At 43.4% G+C, this 18,522-nt stretch overlaps 1 protein-coding gene across 1 annotated transcript in view; it reads right to left on the reverse strand.

Annotated features, from left to right (window-relative positions):
- NHSL2 (NHS like 2) overlaps positions 1-17,511 on the reverse strand; it is a 1,069,731-nt gene extending 1,052,220 nt beyond the window's left edge. Inside the window, exon 1 of the mRNA XM_078663807.1 lies at positions 17,195-17,511. Within this exon, the coding sequence (XP_078519933.1) occupies positions 17,195-17,498 (304 nt within the window). The 5' untranslated portion in view covers positions 17,499-17,511. The remainder of the gene's footprint in view (positions 1-17,194) is intronic.
- Between the last annotated feature and the right edge of the window lie 1,011 nt (positions 17,512-18,522).

The raw sequence follows: 18,522 nt of genomic DNA on the forward strand, positions 1-18,522 counted from the left end.
GGCCTTGAATATCAACATTGTTCTAGTCATTATCATCTCTCTGATTGATGACTGCATGAATCTAGGTACCCTTCTAAGGAGATTGTCACTCTCCAAAGAGTGTGCAATAATGCAGCCCACTTCAGCCTTGGCCGAAAGCACACACACACCATATCACACCTGCCCTAATGTCACTCTACTGGCTCCCGATCAAGTCGCGTGTTACATTTTAGAACCCTGGCATGGTGTATAAGGCCCTTCACATTTGACCTTTCTCCTGCCTTTTCAAAGTGATGATACCTTATTAGATTAACCAAATGCCCAAGGTAAGCCAGCTAAATAAACTTAAGATCCACCTACTAGATTTTTTCACACCTCATATTACTAGTAAATGTGACTTTAAGTGTAAGGAGACAGCCTTTGGGTGTTCCTGGACAGAGACAGTTATAAAAGGAAACAAACACCCACAAACCTGCAGATTTGTGGATGTTTAAAAACCTTTGGTAGAGCATTTTTCACACTGAAGCCATTTGCAGATTTATTTAGTTTGTGCTGATTGTCCTGGTTGTTCTATGACTTCATGTATGACATCACTGATGACATCTCAAATGCCAAAATTGATTACATCACTGATGACATCATCCAAGCTTCTTTTGTACACATTGCTCTATAAAAGGGTATAGCATTAGAGCTATGAAAGTAAGTCAAAATTGCTCAGGGTAATATGAAGCATCATCACTGCTATCATACATGCAACCCCCATAGTAAAGCAAGCTTGTGTTATGTGTAACATTGAATTGCTACCATACACTTCATGGGTAGCTGAGTTCATGTTGACTATGAACCACCGATGAAAGGGTGACCTATCCTGCACATGGAGTTCAATCGGTAAACAACTGTTCCGGGAAAACCAAGTTCCTCCAGATACTGAAGCCCTGTTACATAACTAATGCCTTACTACGGACAGTCTTTGCTTGTATCAAACCCCTGACAGTCACCGAATTTACATTGAGAAAAGAAGTTGATATGAGTAGAAAAGATGGCACTGTAAACAGTGTTTACTCTATGGAGAAAGTTAGCTCTGTACCAGACTGTTTGCAGATAGATAGTGGAATTCTCATTAGAAATACACCACAGAGTATTTTAAAAAGTATCTATTTGGAGCAGTATGCACTCACAAAAGACACTATTTGCTTAAAATAACCAGCATCTGAAGGTGTTAATGATCATACTACCTACAGCCTTCATACTGTGGTGAACACTTTACAGATGGCCCATCTTCTTAAGCTAAACAAGCACTTGTACATAGGTCAGTACCTGGTGCACACAGTCGTCTATGTTAATAAGAAATTGTCAAGCTAAGACAATTCTGTCTAATAACTCAAAGCTGCTTACAATACTTAGTATGTAGTATGTAGAATTTTGCCCAGCTGGAAACTTCTGCAGTACCAAAAAACTTATGAGCAACATAATGAACACAAGTCGTCAACTGTCACATGCACACAGGGTTACTCTTCAATGCAAAGGTTTATACTATGTTCAATACTTCTGCTCAGCATTGATGTATTTGGAGCACATGTATTTTGTAAACACTTACATCCATTTGCTGGACACAAGCTGTAAATATGTAATTGGGTAGACAAGTCCTATGGTAGGATGTAGAGATGAAATGGCCTCTCTGCTAAGACCTCTCTCTTGTGGATAACGGGCATACATATTAGGGTGTGGGGAGAGCTCTGTCTTGGGCGACGGGTGTTGCACTACGGTGATGGAAGGAACTGGCCTCTCCACTAAGACCCCACCATTGGGTGATGGGTGTTTGTTGTAGGTGTGGGAAACAACTGGTGTATATGTTGTGACCTCTTTATTGGATAACGGGTGAGCGTAGTACAGTGTGGAGAGGGACTAAACTCTCCCCTGAGGCCTCTGTCTTTGATGACAGGTGTACATAGTAGGGTGGAGATAGAGACTGCTCTCTCCCATTTTTTTCACGATCCAGCAAGAGTTTGGCTAGAGTGTACCGTGAACTCCCATGGGATCTCAACATTTAAAAAATATTTTGCTTCATCACACTGTTAATGCCTCATAGACCTCCTCTGAATTAGATGGGGAACAGGATGCCTTTATCAATTTCACAATACCTGGTATGTTTCCTCATATTCAGTAATGGTGGCCATTCAATTTCCAATCAGAGCGTGAGTTCTCACAAGACTCGCGGGAGCAAGATGGCAGATCGGGAAAAAGCCCTCTCGACTAATCAGATTGCTCCTTTCATGAATATGCCAGACCGAAGGACACTCGTGCGAGTCTTGCAAACCCAACCGTTCAGCTATACAAATATTTTTTACATTAATTTCTCAAAAACTAGTGAAGAGATTTACACCAAATCACAAAAAGAACACTTTCTCAGAACAAGATCTAGCTTCATATCTACTTTGATATAATTCCGTTCAGACGTTTGGGCTGAAGAGCGTTCCAAAATGTCTACGGAAATTCCATTTTCAGATGCGCCCTTTTTCTCAGCCATTTCTTGACGGATTATCCTTAAACTTTCCAGGAAGCAGCTGAGTAAAAAATCTCACTTTTTTTTGGGAAGGTTTGTGGAGATTCGTCAAACAGCACGACCGTTATTAGCAAACCAAAAACCCATTTCCTGTGGAAACACAATCCTAACTAGAACTACCCAGTGGCGTCTTTCACTGGGTTACTTTTTCATCAAACTTGGAAAGCTACTAACTCAGTCAGCTACGTTTCGGCAGGCCAAGTTTCATGAAGATCCATCCATGAGATAGTAAAGGAGAGGGAAAGGTGTGCTATTTACCCTTTGAGCTCCAAGAGAGTTTACTAGAAGATGGTGCAACAACTATAGAATATATTTTCCGCCAAATATGGCATGAAACCAAAACTTTATGCTTTTTTTAAATTTGGATTATATCTCTCAAGTAGTTTTGGAGCTACCTGCCTTTAAAAAAAGGTTTAAGATGGGAGTATACCTCGGCCATTTATACTTGTGAGTCAATCCTGATTAGGGCTGAAATATTGCTTATGCTAGCCATCCGAAATCTCACAAGTCAGAGCTGACTAATTAGCTTCAATATGGGACAGAAGAGTAAGTTATTAGCCCACCCATTTTCGATTTTTTTATTCTCACTAGTGAAATCCACAGCCCCAATGACCAGACACAGCTAAACACCGGGAGTACCACCTGAGCGCCGTCACACTGTAGATTTTTTCTGGTCCTGGGTTGGGCCATAGCCCTGGGAAGACTGTGATACACCACTTCTTGCTCTCTGTGTATGGGGAGAGCGAGGAGGTATGGTACACATAGAATCCACCTGAACCAATCATGTACCGAAAAAAAGCTGCCGGCTATTGTGATGGCATTGGACATTGACAGCGTCAGCCGGGATGTGAGATGCCAGGGACTAAATGGGTTATGTGGTCCCCTGTGCGCGCCAACGTGGAGAGTCTGGGTGTGGGTGAAGATTGTGGACAGAGGGGGATGGAAGCAATGAAATTCATGAAAATGAAATTAGCAATGCATGCAATAGATGCCATAACGCATACAACTCGCTATCAAGATAAAAGGGCATGTTATTATCTTTATTGGGTAGTTTGAGCATGACGAGTGTCATTGAGTTATGGCAAGTGTTGCATGCGTTGCAAACCATAACTCGTGAATTTCAGAGGTTTGAGCCAGAACCATAATTCACTATTTAACCGTTTTGTTCAGTGAATACACAGTTATGGGTAGGTCAGCGTTTTCCTTGTGGGTCCACCATTGCAGGTTTTGTGCAGGTCTATTAAGGGTGTTGTGAACAGGGGTCAAAAATGTACTCTTCCAAAGTAAGCCCCACTGTAAACTTTGTTCTCCTCTATAGAAAACAAGCATTGGCATAGCCAATAGGTCTCGCCTTTGGGACATTATAAGTGTATGGCCATGCAACAGTTGATGTTGCACCAAGGATATTGTGCTGTATGATTAAATACTTATAAGGTCCCAAAGGCGAGACCTATTGGCTATGCCAATGCTTGTCTATATTGGTTTGGTAGAGCGGCTATTATTTAGCACAACCCAATACACTCCACCCTTCCGCGTGTGGGTTCCATTCTGTTGCATAGTTTACTTATGACAGTAATTTGACAATTTATAGAGTAGGCAGCGTTTGTACTACAAAGTGAATAAACACAATTTGTCAAATGTCCATTTTTTATGTGCACCATAGCAGGCAGTAGTAATGCCTGCATTACTGAGATCTGTGCATGGGAGAGGGCACACTTCTCCCTGAGCTTGCGGTTGTCTCATACATTTGCCCCAATATCTTAATATCTAAATGTAATGAGTACACATCGTGAGATCTTACACCTCCTTAACTCAGTGCTGTGACTTCCTTTCTGCACTGCCTGCCTTCCAAATGTCACCGTCTCTTCTTTCATTAAAACTCCCTCTCCAGAGAACCATGAACTGGAGAAAAATACAGTCATATCTCCCCTCTGATGCTCATGCACGGATGTGATGGAAACTGGTGAGAGATTGAGGAGCTTGCACTAGTGAGTGAAGCGAGAAAGAAATGCTCAGGGTGGAGCAGCCAGGAGCTCACACTAGTGGCACCTTGAGGAGCTTGCACTAGTGCACACTGTAAGGAACTCACACCTGTAACATAGCGAGAACCATTCACGATTGTGAAGTCGCAGGAGCTTACATTCATGGTACAATGAGGAACTCACACACACACACTGTGAAGCGCTTACACTGGTGGCATGAAGGAGCTGTTGCTGGTAGGTGGCGTGAGGAACTCTTGCTAGTGCCTAGTGCGGAGCTCTCGCTGATGAGCTTTGTCAGCAGCTGATTCTGGTGGGCAGAGTGAGAGGCAGGCACTTGTGGGTAAGTGTGTGCAGCTGCCAGCGGTGAGCAGCACTGTGAGGAGGGGCTGGCACTGGTGGCAGTGTAGGAGTCCTGCACGGGCAAGAAAGCTACAGGCGAACAAAGGCACTGGCAAGCACTTTTAACACTTGCACATTTTGATATTTCCAACACGTGCCATAATTCACAGTGTGACTGCACATATTTTGTGAAAAAGCGGGAAGCTTAGAAGTTACTTCTATTTTTCAAGGTCCACCCCCTCTTGTGGCCAGCTTGTAACAACAATAATTGTTAAATTTGACAATGCAGAACAGAAAACACTCTGTCAAGTTCTGCCAGTAATAGCACATCAAGATTAATGGGATGTGTGGGCGGGAAGAGAGGCGCACGCGCGCTTGGCAGAGCAGTGTTCACTTTTCAAGCACTGCACTCGTGGCGCGCCCCTGCTCGCTCCCGCAAGGTGGATGCTGCCACAAGTACGAGTGCAGTGCTTGAAAATGAGCAGAACGACGGCTAAAGGCCCTCCTATGCAGCGCATGCACGCTGCGTAGGCGACACCTAAAAATGACTGAACAGAATTACATCAAACTTGGCATGAAAGCAGAACTCTACTTAAGGAAGTGCTTTTATTTGGTTTGGAGTAAATTTAATCAGAAGCATTACAAAAATGTGTTTGGGGGCTTAAAAGGGTTAAAAATAGCGAGATTGTAAGTCTTTGGATCTGCCACGTACTCTGGTTCCACTGAGTCAAGCAGTAAAGGAGTCATAAGGGGAGGAGGAATATACCCTGCCCACTGGCTCAAGTGAGAAGTGGACACAAAGGGACCTCGCCTAAGGTTAAATTAAGAAAAAAATGAAATTTAGCTGTGGGGTTTACAGACCTGGAAACGGGGTTCACAGACCTCCAAGGCGTGTGACGTCTGCCTCAGTGTACATAAACTCCATAACAAGGGCTCATGGCATACCTATAACCGTGCAATATGTATACTGATAAGTAACACCACCTAAAAGCACAATGTCATTAAATAACAGCACATACTCAAACCAATAAGTAATGCTACATTCATACTTGTCTCACTCATAGAGTTAATTATTATGTTACATGTAAGATTGTAAGATTATTTATGACATCCTTTGTAGGGCACTTGTGGCGGAACACGAGATCCTTCAATCCAACGCGTCACACACGCCCACCTCCGCAACCCCCATGGATTGGCATCAATATTTAGCTTATGTAGAAACAATATTAATTGCGACAAACAACACCCCACAACAGGGTCGGGATAGCCTGCAAGCAAGTACACAAAAAGAAAGAAAAAAACATCGATAACGCAAATAACTTTGCGGCTGTTAGAGGACTCTCTATTAGACGTGGCAGGCATTTAGGAAGTTACATCCAGTTGAAGTATTTTTACTTTGTTGCAAATTCAATGTAGGTGAACAAAATTAAATGGGGGTCAAGAATATTTTTGATTTACTAATAAGCTTTGCATCATTTGATAGATCTGGACGAAATTTGGCAGAAACTTTGGCCAAGATTTACTAATATTTTATGTCATGATTGCGGCACTTTTTAGGCACAGCTATGACACAAAATGCTAGTTGAGATTTACAAAGTCAAGGAAGGGACAATTTCTATCACCTTGCGTTACGGTGCATCTGGTAGGGGTTACATGGGTGTAACATAGGCGTTTCCAGGCATTTACCCATGTATTTTGAATAAACCCCAGATTTACTGAAGGCAGTAAACCTGGGTTTGTGCCAAAATCCTGCACCTACCCAAGAGAGGCGAGACAAGGAGAAATACCTTAATTTCACTTTGTTACTTCCTCGTTCCATGTGTGCCATATTCTGCAGCACAGATGAATATGCCAGTATGGATTGTTTCTGCGCGGGTAGGAATCTTTTCCTACACTAAAACAATCCTGCCCGTAATGCAGGTACTTTTGCACCATGGTGCAAGGGCAGCTACATTGGTGCTAGGATGCCTAATGTGCACCAGCACTATAAGGGCCAGATGTAGGTAGTCCCAGATTACCGATTCTTAAATACCGAATCATACCGATTCGGTATTTAAAAACTGGCAATCGGGATGTAGGTCATTTTACCGATTTAATTACCGAATCGGTATGATTCGGTAATTACCGAATCGGTATTAACCGATTCGGTAATTGCCATTCATTCCTATGGGCCTGGAGGCCCATAGGAATGAATGTCAATTACAGAATTGGTAAATACCGATTCGGTAATTGGGGGAAACGTTGAAGGGTGGCAGGGTGTCACTTTGACACCCTGTTGCACCCCTCAATTGTGCATGGGTGCACATGTTGCAGACATACAAGGCCATAGGGCATGTTTGTCTGCAACATGGCACTATTTAAAAAGCAAAAGAAATGCTTTTTGAAGGGTTTTCATTATTTACCACCAACTTCTAGTTGGTGGTAAATACCGAATTCTTAAACCCCTGTAGCACTGATTACAGTGCTACCTACATGTCAAAATACAGATTCGGTAATTTTACCGATTTGGTATTTTACCGATTCGGTAGAATTACCGAATCTGTATTTTAACATGCCCCTACATCCCAAACTCCAAATACCAATCGGTAACGGCCGAAATCGGCCGTTACCGACCGGTATTTGCCTTCCTGCATCTGGCCCTTAGAGAGTAGAAGTGCGCCATATATTAGTAGCTATGGTGCATTTCTGTTCTCTCTCACACAAAGCAGTGCAGCAAGTTTCATTGCTGAGCTGCATGAATGGTTAGTAAATCTGGGCGTTATCTATAAGCCTTCCGTTTGTATTATTACGTTCATGCAGATCCATAAGATTGCACTACAAGCTTGGAAGGATTGGTTTTCTATTGGTGTTTCAATATGGGCCAGTTTATCAAAGGAGGGCACTGTTAAACGGGCCAATAAAATGTTAATGTATTCATACCTTAGTGCTGTTTGAGGAATATATGTCAAAATGTGGAAGGCAGTTGGCAACCAGTGAAGTTTCATGCAGATAGTGCAGGATGAGGGGATAAAAAGAGGGGGTCAAAACATTCTTTATTTAGTAATAACTTTGGCACCATTTGATGGCTCTTAATGAAATTTGTCAGAGACTTGGCATGCTTAGCCTACTCTTCATTTTCTCATTTCGATGGTGCTATTTGATTAATCTACATGAAATGTGGCAGATAGCGAATTAAGCCCAATACATGGACAGGCAGATCCAGCAACCAGCCTCTGCTACACTCAGTGAAGTGGGCTGGATCCTGTGTCTGGCCAAAGGCAATGCACAGTGTGGTATGGGTACATGGTAGGTGAATGTGGTTCATCATAAGTCATCTTGAACTTTACTTCAAAATATTCAGCTAAAAGTCTGTTATGGTTCAGAGAGCATAAAACTGAAAAAGTCTTTAAAGTTCACCGGTTATGGTTTACAAAGCACTAAGCACAAAGCAAACCGTAATTCACGCCTCCACCGCGCTCAGTACACCCCCTAGCAGAAGAAGGCGTATGTTACGCCAAAAAACGCATCGATAATTACTACTGTGCCTTGATTTATATATACAAGTTTTTAATGAAGATTTAAATGTATTGTTTAGGAGAAATGGATTTGAGGATATGCGCTGATTTATAATTCGTCCCTTTTTTTATTATTGTGGTATTTCTATTTCCAATAATGTTTCGTTATAATACGAAATAAAACATACAGTATCTTAGACACAGAGTTTCTTGTTTTTGTCGAGTCCTCCATACAGTACTGTTATTATTATTCTACAATTGCCTAGGAAGTATTTTTTCGCATTTATGTTTTCCCTGTCCTAGGAATTGATTGACTTAGAATTCAGTGGGCCTTTGATATTCACTAGCACCCCCTAGCTGATTGCATGTTTAACAAAAGCTGTTTACAATGAGAAAAACATGGAGGGCAAGAGTTATGGACCCAGATTTACTAAGGGCTTGTGGCACTGTTGCGTCACATAAGGTGATGCAAGGCAACACAAGCTATTAAATCAGATTTACTATACCAAGCAAAGCCACCTTGCATGGCTTAGTAAATCTGGAGCAACAGAAGGAAGTCGTTTGCCGAGCACTATTCTGCATTGGGAAGGCGTTCCATGGGTGGAGCGAGTATGTTCCCACACATCTACCCATAGATTTTGCCACATCCCCAGATTTACTAAGAATAGTGAACCTGGGAACGTGTCAAAATGCTACCCTCTCCCAGGTGAGGAGTAAAGAGGAGAAATATCTTTATTTCTCCTCGTTATATTTCCTCATTCTGCAGCACATGTAGAAAGTGGAAAATGCCTCTAAGGATTGTTTTTTTTGCAGGGAGGTGTCCCTTCCTGCACTAAAACAATTCTGCCTGTAACATAGACACTCTTGCACCATGGCAAAAGGATGGCTGCTTTGGTGCTCGGCTGCCGCAAGTGCGCCGGCGCAGATAGAGAGAAGGAATGCGCCATATGTTAGTAAATATGGCGCAACAGCTACACAGAATCTATTTATTAGCAAAGTTAGGGAGCACAATTCTACAACCTTTACTGCATAATTTAGTGCGTTTGTCAACCCTTTTTCTGCAGACAATAAAACTGTGCTGTCCTGTATTTAACTTGCTGTTTTCAATAAACATTTCCCTGTTTGACAATATACCTTTTTCAAGATAACGACCCCAACATAAATGTGCCATAAAATGACATACCGGGTAACCTGGGTTCTGGTAATGTTTGCAAACCACTACCAGAGTCATTGGCCTCGTGGTTTATGATGTCACCAGAAACCTTTGATGGAAATGTAGACCCATGTTGCAAGTTTTTTTTTTTAAACACATTTTATTTGTCTAGCTTCACATAAATTGCAGGGCTCTGCACTCCAAAGACAACTGCACACATCAAATATACAATGATAATGACTTTGACTTTTAGAAAATGCATATGAATCAGTCCGGCAAGCGTGCCTCTATGTTTTGTGGCGGGTCAAATTCTATACCCTGATAGTCTGCCCACCGCTTCCATATCTTATAATGTTTGCGCGGGCCACTTTAAATACAATATATAAACATAGGAGTACCTGGAAAAGGGTAACCTGTTGAACAAAAAGCAACCTCGATTTAGGCAAAACCATGTAAAACTGCTTGACTTGATGGATAGCAACTTTGAAAAGCATTTGCTTCTGAACCACATGACAAAAGAACTAATGATATTAATCCCAATAATAATAAAGATGACTGCAATAATTATAATTTTTGTCATCAATCTTTATAATTGCCACCACTTACATTGTGCACAACACCAACTACATTTCTTTGCTGCTTTAAGCCAGCATTATGGTCCTCAGACTCAGGAGGATGGAAGGCTGTCATCCGTGCCCATGTCCTGCAAGTTTAGCTAAAAGTCGCAGAGAACTCTGTGAAACTGTGGTAGACCTGAAAGACACCGTTGTGTTGCATTGCAGCATGCCGGTTTGCTGCATTCTATAATGCATGCAGAATGTGTGTAAATAAGCCTTTACAACTGCATACATTCCATTCCAAAAATGACGTTAACATTTCCATAATAAACCGATTATCTGATTAATTTTTGCTCAACAGATTACCGTATGGAATTTAAAATACGAAAAGAATGATCCCAAAAACCTTTTGGGGTCGGCGCAGCACCAATACAGCAATCCGCAAAAGGAACAGCATTCCAACAGAAGACAGGCAGCATGGGACGCAGCCACACCCAACACGGCAGGCCCACCTGGGGCCATAGGGACATCCATGGGATATTGTGACCTAAGAGACTTAAAATAAGCCCAAGTGGCTGCCCCGCAGATGTCAACTAGGAACACGCCATGACATTCGGCACAGGCAGCCGCCCTCCCCTTCGTCGGACAGCCCTGCACAGGGAAAGGAAAGAGTAACCCCAGAAGGAGAGTAAGCTAAAGCAATAGCAAGTGGGATCCAACCAGCAATAGTGGAAACCAAAGGTTCATGGCCCTGACCATAGTACAAAAACAATTCACCTGCTTATCCGAAAACCTCACTATCTCCCACCATCACGCATATGAAAATCCAACCACGCCACAGCTGACATGTTTGGAGACAAAGCATGAACAAGGGAGTAGCCAGAACATTCAAATATCGCCACCCCCCATTTTTAACTGAACCCCTACTGATGCTGAATGAGTGAAGCAAATCAGCCCAACTGTACATTATAACCGACGCTTTATACATTCATCCACCTACTCTTTTATCCATTCATCCTCACACACTTACAGCTATCCATCCTCCCATCGTCCCACCCTTCCATCCATCCATCCATCCATTCTCCCATCCATCCATCTTTTTCGCGCTTCCATTCATAAACTGACCATTTTGTCCACCCATCTGTCCCTTCACTCATCCATTCACACTTTTAACTTACCATCCACCATCCTTCCATCAATTGATTCTTTCACCGTTCCATCCATCCATGGATCATTCTGTTCACATATCGAGACATCCATCCTTTCAGACTGCTATCATTGACAGCGGCGGTTCCTTCACTTGGGAAGGGGACCATAGCCCCCCTGCCCGCTGCGAGCATCGAGGGAAAATTTTAAAAAACAACAATGAAAAGATTTAATTGACGTTTAATTTTTCCGACATGCACATTGCAGCAGCCTGCCGACCCTGAGCCCAGAGATATATGGGCGTGTCCTCTTCTGCCGATTGACAGCAGAGGATAGGAGCAGTGGCTGGCTAGATCCTTCAAAGTGCGCATGTCACTTTGGCTGTCTGTCTTACGCTGGCCAAAGTGACATGCACACTCTGAAGCTCTCAACCCAGCTGTCCTAGGCAGCTGGGTGGAGACAAAGCACAGGTCTACAGGGCCTGAAGGAGCGTCCAGCCAGCCCGCTCCATCCAATCCTAGTGCTGCTCTCACATACTTAAGGATTGGTTAAGGAAGTTGGCTGGCCCATGCTGCAGCAAAGAAGATCAGGACCGGAGCGAGGAGTGTAGCCAGGTAAGTGATTTTTTTCATTTTTGTTTTTCTCCTGCCCTCTATTTCCATCACTCCCACCCTCATTCCACATAGCTAGCAGCCGCCACTGATCATTCATGCTATCGCCCCTCTGTCCACCCATCCATTCACTCTTCCTTCCATCCATCCTTTACCAATTGATCCCTTGCCCGTATATTCAATCTTCGACACTTCCTTGTTCTTTTCAGCCATTCTTCCTTCAATTCACCCTTTCTTTCACATTTCCTTCCTTTCACCCTTCCTTCATTATCCCATCAGCTCATCAGGCCATTGGTTCTAGTCAAAACCCCCACTTTAGCTGCTAAAGCAGGGGCTTCATGATGCCATGGAGTATGAGGAACAGTATCCGGAGACACACGGAGGCAGGATATCACCTTAGGTTTAAAGCGGGTGAAGGCCACAAAACCAATCCCTGCGGCATGATCTGAAATAGAGCTGCCTACGCAGCAGAGCTCCAAACTCGTCTAGCCATTCAGCAAAAAATCATTATTGCAACAAGCATTGGCAATGCCAATAAATCTGGCTTTAAAATATGGTAATGTGAAGCATTACAAGTAAATAGCATTGGAATTCATGTGTATTTGTGTGTCAGGAAAGGGCTGCAGAATAATATTGGTTTAGGTTAAAAGGCCCTAAAAGTCTGTGTAAGTTAATGACTGCCCTCCTCCCGTTTGTGCTACTGCCAGAGAAAAACAATATAAATGATCTAGTTATCTAAAACTCTTTAATAGCATTACAATTGAAAATTCAATCTCAGTCAGCTGGATAAATAAATAAAATGATCATAGCGGTGTGGAGGGCAAGCACTTTTTTGTGGAAGCCTCAACTTCTGCCCAATCAAAACGTGTACTCCGGCTCCCAACATGTGGGCGGAGCCAAAACCACTCTCTAGTGATGCTCACATAATTGTCTGGCGACAGCTGTACTCTCAAGCCAGAACATAAAACTGACTTAAACTGACAGAAACCACAGCAAAGCCTCATTTAAATGTACAAAGGGAAACCATTAGTTATTCTTAACAAATCGACCCCATCAAAAGGGACAGGGAAAAAAGATGTACTGTCAGTGCCACTTATCGTTGTAGGTGGCGGGTGATGGAGCTACATTTGTTAAAATATTTTTGTTTGTACTTGCAAAACGCCTGTAAAGCAAGGGGTGATGATCCATTACAATAAACGATTAAAAAGTAACCACGCATATCTGGTACAAATCTAATCAAACTTTTAAACATAATCAAACGAAAACATTTAAAACAATTTTAGGGTTATATCCCACAAAATGGTAATTCACTGCAGACCGTAATACGAGAAGAAACTAGAGACTGAATCCAGACCACATCTTCAATTTCAGGGACAGACCCCATTATGACTTTACTACACCATGTTACTTGATTACTGGTAAAGCCTGGCCTAATATCCAGCAGGGGAATAAACAGATGTTGGCTGTTCTATAACGTTGAAAACGTGGATTCAAGGTCATATGCTAGAGGTTAGAAATTACGATGCACTGGTTGTAATCAATATCATAGCTTTCTGCCACGTAATTTACTGTTCGGGATTAAATGACAATAAAACCTAATGGTGTTACAAAACTATAGACATGTATCTCCAAAACTGTTGAAACGTTTTTTGGCTGTTCATGCTCACGTTAATTTCAAATATCCGAGTTTTTAGGGCCAGTCCCAACTCCAACAAAAAAACAAAACAAGGCATGGGTAGGCTGGAATCATGCATTCTTCAGATAGGGAGTCTCCAATGCATTTTTCTGCAATCAAATGTCTGGTATAACTGGTGGCCACAGACAAGTCACCCCATGCGCCTACACCAACAGGCCTTGTTTTCAGTGCGCTATTTAAAATCAATATGTTTCTAAAGAATCTGTTGTTTTGAGTATTCGTAATACATCATTGTCTGGTAAATATACCCAAGCTCATGCAAGCAAAAGATTGGTGGGCTGGAAAGAATGTGGCTATTGGCGTGATGCTCTGGGCTGCCTGATTCTGCCCTTGAATTATACTTTGGTTAAAGAAAATTACTGTATTTAAGGTACAAATGGACAGCAGCTGGTGACTTTCAGCTGTGCTCAGGGAACACCAATAATTTCTATTTGTAAAGCACAAACATATCACCCCCTTACGGGTTTCAAGGCGCTGGGGCCATCAGGGAGATTAAGAGAGCTATTTCCCAGAGTCACGTGATGCGGAGCTGAGCTGCCGTCAGCGCTGGGGACCGAACCATGAGCCCAGTGTTCCGGAGTCAGCCGCTCTGGCCGCTGTCCTATACCAGCACCATAAAACAAGAACAAAAGAATCAGAAGCAACCTTTAGATGGAACAATGACTGTCACACTAAAAAAAGAGGCTGTAAAAAGGAAGTCATGAAGTGCAGTGACTTTGGAAGTGTAAATTCATGATAAAGTGATGGAAAAAGCTACAACAACTCTGCATGCTGTAGGGGTTCACACTAAGATCCAATGGAAGCATTTGGCTTTTCAAAAGTGCCTCGGTATTTGACCAATGAAAGCACTTGACTTTACAAAGTCGTCTTGACATTTGACCAATCCTAGCTTTTGACATATAAAACCTACCATTGCACACAACCTTCACGCTAAGTGATGTGTGTAAAAGGGCCTAATTTACAAGAAGGCGTTAGGCCACAAGTAGCTTTGTTAATATGAAGAAGAGTATATCGCTTCCAGAATGTCACTGAAAGTGAGGTTCTTGTGGCAATATCCCCTTATAAATATTCCCTGCAGTCTTTAAATTTCCCTTACCTCCTGGCATTTTTATATTGCTTGTGTATCTAACCAGTGATGTTACTTTCACATATCTCCAGGGCGTTTGATCAAAGTGGGATTTTAACTTTCCCTTTTTTCCTCAATATCTAACCAATGGGGTTGTTTTAATATTTCTGTGCTGACTGTTTATTTGGCCAGTGGCATATTTTCTCTGTCCAGGACTGCCTAGCTATCGCTCAATGGGACTAATAGGAACTTTTAATTTTCACGCACCACCTTTTAACAATGGGAGCTTTTGGCTTTCCTGGGCTGCTTGGGGATCTAACCAATGAACGTTGTTTTGTTTTCCCACACCACCTGGTGGTTTGACCAGTGAGATCTTATTTCCCCCTCTCTCAAACATCTTTTTCTTATATGATGCCTGATCCCATTAACCAGGCAGCGTTGAGCATCCCATCCTCATCCGCTCTGCAGTCTTGCTAATCTGGATGATGGTGAGCCCTAAAACCCATGTTCTGCCCCGGTTTCTAACCACTTTTGAATAATTACTGAGCACCCATCGGCCCCTCATTTGTTGGGCGATGCTAAGGGGGATCAGATTTTGAGTAGCAAAAACCGGGACAGATCAGACATAAAAGTACTTCTATATCTGGCCTGTCTCATTCTTTACGTAGCCTTGTAAATGTGTCTATATGTATATTTTTTTTTTCATTAAAAAACAAAGATTACAGGGACATTATAGTTAACAGAATTTTAAAAACCTTATAAATTCACACAAAAATTAAAGGTTACAGGGACGTTATAGTTAGGCTCAGATTTTACATGCACAAAACCATAGAAATTCAGCAGTTGTAGTTAACTGAGCTAACTATAACTTACGCCCCCGCAATGCTCTGCTCATGGCCTTACATGAGACCATAAGCAGTGCATTGCGGGGGCATAGGTTATAGTTAGCTCAGTTAACTATAACTGTTGATTTTCTATGGTTTTGTGTGTTTAAAATCTGTGCCTAACTATAAATTCCCTGTAACCTTTGGGATTTTTTTTTGTAAATTTCTAAGGTTTAAAAAAAATTCTATTTCCTAACTATAACATCGCTGTAACTGTTGGCTTTTTAAAGTGAATTTTGTATATCTTTTTAATTTAATTTCCTAACTACAACATATATATAAATTCACTGAAAAAACAAAGGTTACAGGGATGGTATAGTTAGGCTCAGATTTCACTCGTACAAAATCAGCAGTTAAAGTTACCTGAGCTAATTATAAATTACGCACCTCAATGCACTGCTTATGACCTCACATATTAAATCAGTCATGACATGGTCAGTGACAATTATTGATAAGAAAACTACGCATTGCAGGGGCACGAGTTCTAGTTATCTTACGGCACAAATTATTGTTTCTTCACAACGGTATAACTGAAACTACTGAATTTCAATGGTCCTTTGTGTGTAAAATCTGAACCTAACTATAACGTCCCTGTGAACTTTGGTTTTATAGTGAATATATATATATGTGTGTATATATATAGATATATATATATATCATGGAATCCACAGCGTCAGTGAAGGCAATCCTGTCCCCACCGCAGCAACGCAGACACGGACCAGCAGTAGGTGCAAATTTCTTTATTGGTTGTGAACTGCCGCCATAACGTTTCGGCTCCTCCAAGCCTTGATCACATGACATATATATATATATATATATATATATATATATATATATATATACACACACACACATTGACAAAGCTATGTTTACATAACCTAAGCAATGCCTGCACGTCTACCCTACATCCCTGGTGCCCCCTCCTCCCAACCCTGTCTCTCTGCTGGGAGCAGGAATGGACCTCCTCCTGTGCTGCCTGGCAGAAACAGATAAATTACTTAAACTATTCCAGACTTCAAAGCTGCCTGTGAAAGGACAGCATACCTTTCAATGCTATTTTGCAAGAGGACGTGACCAATGTCCCAAAAAATGGGACATTATTTAAATGTAACAAAAGCGTGGGACACCCGGGCAATCCTCTGCAAAACAGGACTGCCCGGAGCTTTCTAGGCCGACTGGTCACCCTAACAATGCACCCATTAATCCACCCCCTGCCCACTCCTCATGTCCCACCATGGATGTTGTATCTCAAATGCTGCCTAACCCTTGAACTCTGTACTTAATTTGTATAGGAGATGGCCACAGTCACTCATTTTTGGAGACTGATATTTACTGTAGGTCTAGCTTGAAAGTATAGTTGTCTTAAACACCTCTTGTCTCCAATTCTTTAACATAGTACCCACTAATCTCATGTGTATGGCTGTTTGATGTATGACTCCGCCTCAACTAGCATGAGGGACTATATTACAACTCAAAAGTGCACAGAATCATTAATTATGTATCTCACTTGTGAATTTTGTTAGGAAGCCAATCCTTTTTGGTTTGTTTTTCACTGTAACAGCTGTTTTAAAATATTTTAATCAGGACCCAAAATGCAAATCAGACCTTGATCTCCCCTTCCCCCTCCCCCGTCAACGTGTCACGTCCATTTCTCCCCTCCGCACTACCCAGTTCTGTTTCCCACCTGTCTCTTCATGCCAGCAGTGTTAAACCCCTTCCCTTACCTGTTCTCTTAGGCGTCGCTCCTCCGGGGGGCGCGGGGCCCCGGCGCCCCATGTGGCTCCCGGACAGCAGCAGGTACATGCGCCCCATCCTGAGCTCCAGGCTGCGGGTCCGCCCCCTCAGCTCCTTCAGGTGGCCCTCGATGCCCCCCAGGATGGACAGCGAGTGCCGGCTGAGGTCGGCCAGCTGGTGCAGCACGGAGTGCAGCGCGAGGCTGCACACGTCCGCCAGGTCCCGGAGCTCCGGCCCGGCCGGGCGAGGCGGGCACAGGCGGCCCGGGGACACGGTGCGCCGGTAGAAGGGCATGCTTCGGGCAGGCGGGGTCGGAGGTCAGCGTGGGTCGAGTTCTGAGCCGCTGGCGCGCGAGATCAGTGCTCGCGCACAGAAATGAGCACAAGAGACGGGGGTAAACCAGATCCAGACAAAGTGTGCCAGGCTGTGGCGGGCACGGGGCAGCACGGGGCTAGCCGATGCTGAATGCACCTGATGCCAGCATCACTCCTCCACCAGGGGCAGTTAGATCAAAGAGGGGCTTTATTTTAAGGATGTGAGGGGTCGCCCAAAGGCCACAGGGTTCTGGCATGCACCGGGCTCCACCCCTTGATTCTGAACCATCCAAACTTGGCATCAAAGATGACGGTGGCCCTAAACTCAGAGCTTCAGCAAACAAGCACCCAACAGAGACATCCAACTCCAAGCAGAGAGCCGGGAGCTCCAGGGCAGGGGCGGCAGGGGGTCCCAGCAGGCCACGCTCCGGAGGATACAGAGTGTCAGTCCAGGATGCAGGGACGGCAGAGTGTCGCGATAATCCACCTGCAGGGAGAGCAGGATGTTACAGCAGCTCGAGGTACAGAGGCAGTCGTCTCATCTAGAGCAGTCTGGATGCTGAGCGAGGGGATCCTGCAGCACTTTAATCCATAAAGGCAGCCTGATGCCACAGCACTCCAAACTACAGGGGAAGACAATTACAGCACTCCAAACTCCAGGGAAAGACAATTACAGCACTCCAAACTCCAGGGGAAGACAATTACAGCACTCCAAACTCCAGGGGGATGGGAGAGGAATATTACAGCACTCCAAACTCCAGGGGAAGACAAGTACAGCACTCCAAACTCCAGGGGAAGACAATTACAGCACTCCAAACTCCAGGGAGCTGGGAGAGGAATATTACAGCACTCCAAACTCCGGAGGCAGCAGAATATTACAGCACTCCAAACTCCAGGGGAGGAATATTACAGCACTCCGGTTTTCACGGGCAGCCGAAAATTGCAGCACTCCTGAGTTCTGGCCAGTTTAATATAACACGCCAGTTTTTATTCACGGGCAGCAG

The sequence above is a fragment of the Lissotriton helveticus genome, chromosome 10 (assembly GCF_964261635.1).
Source record: "Lissotriton helveticus chromosome 10, aLisHel1.1, whole genome shotgun sequence".
Lineage (NCBI taxonomy): Eukaryota > Metazoa > Chordata > Amphibia > Caudata > Salamandridae > Lissotriton > Lissotriton helveticus.